Source organism: Lupinus angustifolius, unplaced genomic scaffold (genome assembly GCF_001865875.1).
Source record: "Lupinus angustifolius cultivar Tanjil unplaced genomic scaffold, LupAngTanjil_v1.0 Scaffold_24_4, whole genome shotgun sequence".
NCBI lineage: Eukaryota > Viridiplantae > Streptophyta > Magnoliopsida > Fabales > Fabaceae > Lupinus > Lupinus angustifolius.
The window spans coordinates 79,833-87,141 of NW_017719923.1; the positions used below are offsets into that span (position 1 = coordinate 79,833).

At 33.0% G+C, this 7,309-nt stretch overlaps 1 protein-coding gene across 1 annotated transcript; it reads right to left on the reverse strand.

Moving 5' to 3' along the window:
- Window positions 1-2,982: 2,982 nt before the first annotated feature.
- On the reverse strand, window positions 2,983-6,452 carry LOC109338394 (probable prefoldin subunit 3). The gene is made up of 6 exons (XM_019575625.1): window positions 6,250-6,452; window positions 5,353-5,410; window positions 4,657-4,728; window positions 3,986-4,105; window positions 3,798-3,899; window positions 2,983-3,342 (listed from the first exon to the last, which is right to left on the reverse strand). The coding sequence occupies exons 1-6, from the start codon at window positions 6,393-6,395 to the stop codon at window positions 3,262-3,264; spliced, it is 579 nt and encodes a 192-aa protein (XP_019431170.1). The 5' UTR covers window positions 6,396-6,452; the 3' UTR covers window positions 2,983-3,261.
- Window positions 6,453-7,309: the final 857 nt, after the last annotated feature.

Sequence of the window (7,309 nt, forward strand, 5' to 3'; positions counted from 1 at the left end):
AACATATACAGTTCTAGGGTGACATTATTTCTAATCAAGCTCGGTTCTAGTATTTCTTTGCTCTTAAGGCGAAATAAGAACTTTAGTCTTTTATATACAACTTCAAAAGAAATAAAATTATACAATAGTAATAATGTTTATAATTTTGTAGCTTTGAGCAATAGAAATGGTATTAGTATAGTGATAGATTGTTTTATCTGTGATCCCTTTACTTCACAGTTTGAACTAGGCAAACTAGTTTTCTTAAAATTGATATATTTAATACTCTCAAACTCTGAGAATTGCTAGAGAAAAGTCACAAACCATTAGACCCAATAAAAACTGATCATATACAAGTTTGATTATGATGGGGACAAATTTGATGAGCTAGTAGGTATAGTCTTGTTCACCCTTAACAAATACAATAGTATAAACATATATATTCATATAGATCACAAAACACCAACAATACGTTGGTCTAATGATATAAGAATTTTTTGGATCCTCAAGGTCAATGACTCGATTTCTATAAATAACACTTATTGAGAAAGGTAGTCACGAACCCTGAAAGAGATTAGTTCCTTACCAAAAGGTAAGGAGTACCATTGGTAATATCAAAAAATATAAAGCACAAAAATGGGACCTAAAGTCAGGTCCTGAGCCATCTGGTCTATCAAAGGCCTGGCCCATTTGTAATGCATGTGCATTCATATTTTAGTTTTAGCTTTCTATTTCTATGGTATATTCTGTGTAATATTTGTTGCATTATTAATTACTATTAGATAATGTATTTATAATTTCTTTGGTAGGAATGTAATTATATTTATTTAGCGATTATCTTATAATTAGCCAATAATGATACCAGGTAAAAGTATTATAAAGTATCGGAAAACTGTGTATTTTTTATTATATTTTACTCTTTTATGAGGTATAAAACATAAACTATTATTAGAATCACGTATTTATATTCTTCAAAACATTACGAATAAACAAATACTGGTATATGGAAGGTTACTTTATACTCCACTGTGGGCTGTGGCTGGGTCTAATCAATCAAGTTATCATTATCGGTATTTTAATAAATAAATAAAAAGGCACCTTTAGAAAGCTTACCCAATAATATCATTGCTGATTAAATCTTCAGAATGATTCCAGTAAGTTCTTCGCAAATTTTTCTGAAGAGGAATTTCTTCTCACATTAAAAAAAAATGAATATTGTGTCACTTCGTGCCTCAATTATTTGTAAGGTGTAGATACGTATTCATTTAGTTATACCACACATATGTGGAGGAGGAAGGTGATGCTGTTATAGTATAAAGTTTTATTAGATTTTTAGAAAAACTAAGAGTACGATTTGTAGAGCAATATTTGTTGAGTACAGTCAAATATTCCGAAAGAAATTAATTTTTCACTCATAAGTTGAGGAAATACTTTTGGTAGTACCAAAAAATTAAAAAATACAAATATGTGGATGTTATTATTTGCAACATTTTGGATTTATTATAATACACCTTTATCCCATAGTGATATCTTAACGTCATAATTATGTCACCTTCATTTATAATATGAAAATGATGAAGGTACACACATTCTAACAAACACAATGTAATTTGCTTTATAGAAATGAAAAGTTCGCTAGTTTAAAAAGATCCCTCGGTCCTCATTGAAGCATTGATCTATAAAAGTTAGAATTCCACCGTAAAAAAGACAATTTGAGCCAGACACATACATAGATATCCCAAACTCTCTTTTTTCAAAACTTGATGGCCTCTATTATGATCAGTGCCAAAACCAATATTAAACTACACCAATTAAGCTTCTTTTGAATGGTTGGACCTTAATCCTAGAGAGAAAAGAGCAAACATCTTTATCATAGGTCACACTACCATAGCGTTTGATTATTCTCTTTATAAACCGCAATCATATGAACCCCACAAAATTAGAACATAGTAGTTAGATAGATCTTTCGACAAGCAGCTCAACTTCAAGAATGTATGGGACATTAACATGAAAAAGTCCCTAAAAAAAGTGTTAATTCAAGGAGAAAACAAGGTCTTTTTTTTTCTTTTTTTGGTACTAGGAAAGGGTGTTACTACTATTTGTGTGTGGTGGATGACTTTTTTGAAGTGTCAAATTACATGTTAGTATTAATTAAGAAGCATTGGACCATCCTTCTGGCATTAAATGGGTCAAGCTCCCGTCTAATAATAAGGTCAACCCCACCTATTCATTGGAAGGTTCTTTGATATAGAACTCTGACCATTATATTTTAAGGTACAAAAACCCTACCAACTAGAAGCTCTAAATAAATTCTTGGTTTGTAAGGTGACACATCTTCGGCCCATGAAGGCCTTTTCAACTCTGTTGCTATTAAAAGAAGACACTAAGAACGGAAAAAGAAGGTTTCAGAGTTATTTTATAAATATATTTCATATCTCTCAAATCTTTCATTTCACTTACTTTCTCTCTAAAATTCAACTCACAAACATACCATAAGAATCAAGATAGACTTCACAACTTAAGAGTAGGTAAAAATCCATTTGTCAGTTTGGTTATGCTTTTGACTTGTTACACACCTTTGTTTGAGTCCCCCATGTGAAGAGTCTATACCCCTAAAATTAATTTGCCTACCGACAACATAATATTCAACCATATATATCATACCATTTAAAACAAAAAGAACTTTAAGACAAACATCCTAGATTTATTTGTTTTCTACTGTTTAGTTGCTTTGCTGAGATTGCCTTATTAGACTAGTTGACTATACCACATACCCATAAATCTCATGACCCTTTAGATGAAAAGATAAGACAGTTCAACATCATTGGATAGCCATTGAAAATGACCTCTTGTCCCTTTGTTTTGCATTGTTTATTGACAATTTCATTCACAAAATGAAGTTTCTAACTTTCTATGGGGCCCTTATAATAACCATGCTGGTCCACATATTGAATTCAAATGACAGCTTCATCAGTGAATTAACCTTAACCACAGACAAGTAAATTAAGTAGCAAAAGAGAATATACCCATATGATCACCTTAAACAGAACATGCCAATCAATCCACACATGGTATTTTCACAAATATTACAGACACTGGTAAATGTATCAAAACTAGTTCCTATTCTTGACAGAAGCTACTTGGTGAAACCAGAATTAGGAACAAGAAGCAAACAGCATTGCATCTACACTAGAAAGTGAAATGTGACTAGAATCATACTCTCAGCTGAAAAAGGTATAATGCCCCAACTTTAGATGAAGGTGTGAATTAAGTTTCTTTTTGCTAGTCTTGAGAAGGTGGAGCACCAACTTGTCGAATTCTTCGTTGATGAACATCCCAATTATACACACGAGCGATAGTAACCTGATCAAATATATAAAAAGACCAAGAACTACAACAAATTAATGTCAAGAAGATTATAAAAGATTTAGTAACATAAGAATGACATGTCCACGACATAACTACAGCTACAATGGTGTTATTGGTTGAGATGAAAACAAGTGTTGGAAATGATACAGTGGAAATAATTGTGCTTACATACTAGGAATAAAACGGAACTAATAGAAATGAGCCACTGCCAAATTTATATGCCATCCTTTGTAAAAAAAATCACATAACAAAATGCAAGAAAAATCAAGATGAAACATTAGGACACTGCCATCCATTCATCACCTCTCCATTTTATACTCCATTCTATATTTTCCATTTCTCCTACTAAGAACTACTTAAACACGCAAGGGAAGTCCAATACCCTCAACATTTACGTCCTTTTGAAGAGTAGGTGTGGTGAATGCAAAGAGAGAAATAGAGCACCTGACCTGAGTTATTGTAACCTGGTCCCTCAAGAACTGTAGATCAGTGACAAGGACTTCTAAACTGGCTTTAGCATTATCAAGGTTCTTCTGTAGAAGATCAGTAGCCTGCACCAGAAATTTATATTTTCGTATGTAGGAAACAAATTAAAAAGAAGAAAGAGCAATAACGCCTAAAACTAAAAGGTAAGGACCTCTTCTAAGGAATATTCCAACATAACATTAGCTCCCAGCCATAAACACACTGAGTCAGCTTCCTCAATTTTAGCTCGTGAATATATTCCTTCTGAAACCTCAAAATCAGCAGTAAGTGCCTGCATTTAAGTGAAACATGAAGCTTCTAGTTAATAACACATAAAATGAGTTCATGCTTTGTCCACCCAGATCCAGTGAGAGTGTATCTACTCTTGATTTCATCTGGTGCATAGAGATATCAACTAACTAAATGATCCAAGGATTGATGCTCTCTTACTTCCTCACTTTAGAGAGAAGTTCACTGCAATTCCCATGTCCTATAATTTCCGAATATTTAAAAAATCAAATCAAATAACAAGAGCAGGTTATAGTTATTAACATGACCCAGACCATTGACTGGCCCATGGAAGACAAGAAAAGGGGTAAGGTCACGACAAAAGATACCTATAAGTTAGCTTGCATGTGTTTCATGCAAACACTGCAAGCGAAACTTTATAGTTTATATGCATAAGCAGAATCATGCGCATGAAAAAAATTCAGCCATCTGATAATATCTGTTATGAACATTAATCTTTAACACCTTTTCCTTGGATATTAAAGTTAACTATCTTTTATCTAAATAATATTTTCTATATACTACTTGTTAGGCATAAACAAGCTCCAAACGAACCTCACCAGTACCCTTCTTAGCTTGCAATGTAGCGACGACATCTAAGCACTTCTCAATATCTGGTATCTTGGCCTGACAAACACAATTAATACATAGAACCAGTAAGAGAACACCGAGAAAAAAGACAATACACATGCACTCAGACACTTAACTACCAATTTTAAGATTACTACATGGTAATGAGTTGATTGGAAATCTTACTTCCATGATGTAAATTTATTATAGTCATGGAAGTATGAAACCCAGGTAGTTAAGAATAGATAACAGAGTTGCATCAAAGTACATAGTTTGAAAACTTTAGAGACTATAATTGCAATGCAACTACTTCAGAGATAATCCCAACAACAGTTTGGGTGATGGTTGCAGCCTACATATGTTTTTGAAAAATAAAAAATTGGAGCCCAACAGCACCAGTTTCAAAATAATAACAATGATAATTATGACATGTCACGGAGCAAAAATCTTGATGCATGATCCTGTCGAGTAGGGGCCTATACTAACACTAGAATGTCAAGTCCGTTTGCTCTTACAGCAGTCAACTTCTTACTTATTGTCACTGATTTATATTGAAACAAAGTAAAAAAGAAAACGTTTTTCAAACCCCAAATCAAAATTTCACTAATAATATATAGTAGAAAATAAAAAGTTCATGTCACAGCAAGTACTACAATCTATAGATGTATAAGGTAATGAAACCTGAAGATCCCTTTGCTGAGCAAGAAGCTTCATTTCAACCAACTTGTATTGCTGAAGCCTGCAATAATAAGCCTTCAGTGATTCATAAAATGTTTGAAAATGAAAGTGAAATTCACACATAACGCTTCTTTAGTGTATCCATGAACTTTAGTTACTCAAGTATCTAACAAGGCAACAGAAATTTTATGAAGCCTACTTCCTTAGTAAAACTAACACTAACACATAATAAGTAAATATCAATGCAATAAGTTTTGTTACACAAGTCATTGACAAATGACAAGTGAAACATGATAGATATTTAAAAAGGAATCACATTGGACACAATCTAAAAATGACATAAAAAAGAGCCGAATGCATTAATCGTGTCATGTTAATATGTAATAGATATATCAGGAGGACTTTAGAATAGTTTATTTGGGCAGAGAACTGTCTATGAAAATAACTTATGAAAATAGTTTAAAACCACCCCATAAGTCAGATTTTGCTTATTTCAATAAGGTTGCTGGTAAACTAATGTAAATAAGCTCTTTCTAGCTTATTTCAGAAAAACATATTGACCAAGCCCTTAACTAAAGTTGTTCACCAAAACACTCCCAAAATATATTACTTGAATTGAATGCCATACAAACTCCATAAGCATTCATGTATTCAATGAACCCAACAAAAAATATTCATAAAAATAACATCTTGCTCCATTTTTCTTCAACCCAAATTCATGCTGTTAATCTCACACCCATCCAAAGTGCCCAACTCTACTGATCCAATACAAAAATTAAAGCAGCCAAAAAAATAGCTTATTTAAGGAAATCAATAAACCCCCAAAAACGTTAGCTTATGAAAATCTGAAAAGTAAAGGAATAACAGTAATTAATTAGGTTGGAATGAATAATATGTTACCGTTCTTGGAGGAAAGAAAGAGAAGAGTTAACATCAAGACCAAGCTGTGTGAGATATGTTTGAACATCCTCTACGAATTGTGCACCTGGTATTCCTCTTCTCTCCGCCACCAATGTTCCACTTCCTGTCGAAGATGAAGAAGCCATTATTGTGTTCAGTTGAGTTTTTTCCTTCTTCAACAACACAAATGCGTTTCTTTGTGTTGTTTAGGCCTAAGCCCATTGATAATAATATTTATCTTTGGGTATGGTTCCATATTGGGCCTGGGATGAAGAGTTTTCATATTCTTATATATAAATCCAATCCGTGTTAAAAATAAATGTTAGGAGCAAAAGGATAGAAGATGTACATGAGAATAGGCCGCAAGAGTCTCCTCATGTTGAACCAAAACTCAACTCGGTTTAGCTTGATAAGGATTTGTTCAATTTAAAATTCAACTTAAATTCGATATGAGTTATCTTTTTAGGTCGAGTCTCACCGATCGATGTCAGTTCCTTTGCAGAACCGATCCTACATGTGGCTCGGACCGGTTTAGTATCCGGTTCCTAGTTCAAACGGTCGGTCCGAGCCGGTTTTGATAACATTGATTTGGACAACTCAAATAATGAATTTATTTAAAAAATAAATAATGGACAATGTTATATATATATATATAATTACAATAATGAGTCAAGTTTCAAACCTAAAGAGTAGAGTCAACTTATGAACTTAATGAATCGATCTGTATCCACCTCAAGTCTAGTTCATTTATTTAACGAGCTCTAGTTCAACTCATTTGGTTATGAATCAAGTTTGTCGAGCTAAACAACAAAGTCGAGTTTCGAATGAATATCGACTTAGCTCAGTTGATTGTCAACCTTAGTTCAAAAGGTATATATTTATTAGTGTAATATCTATACATTGTCAGCTATAAAAAAAGAAAGAAAAATATATTTCTTTAATACTTACACCTCTCTTCTCCTGTATGTAATATCCGGCAACCAAATGTTGGATCTTGTTGACCAGAGTGAGTCGTTCCACATGTTGGATCATGTCTTGGGGTCTTATGAATCTTGGTTTC

Coding starts and splice junctions, on each gene's coding strand:
- LOC109338394 (XM_019575625.1), bottom strand. CDS start 6,395: ATGGCTTCTTCATCTTCGACAGGAAGTGGAACATTGGTGGCGGAGAGA. Junction 5,411..6,249: donor CTTTCTTTCCTCCAAGAACG/GTAACATATTAT, acceptor TTATTATTGCAG/GCTTCAGCAATACAAGTTGG. Junction 3,343..3,797: donor ACCAGGTTACAATAACTCAG/GTCAGGTGCTCT, acceptor ATATTTGATCAG/GTTACTATCGCTCGTGTGTA.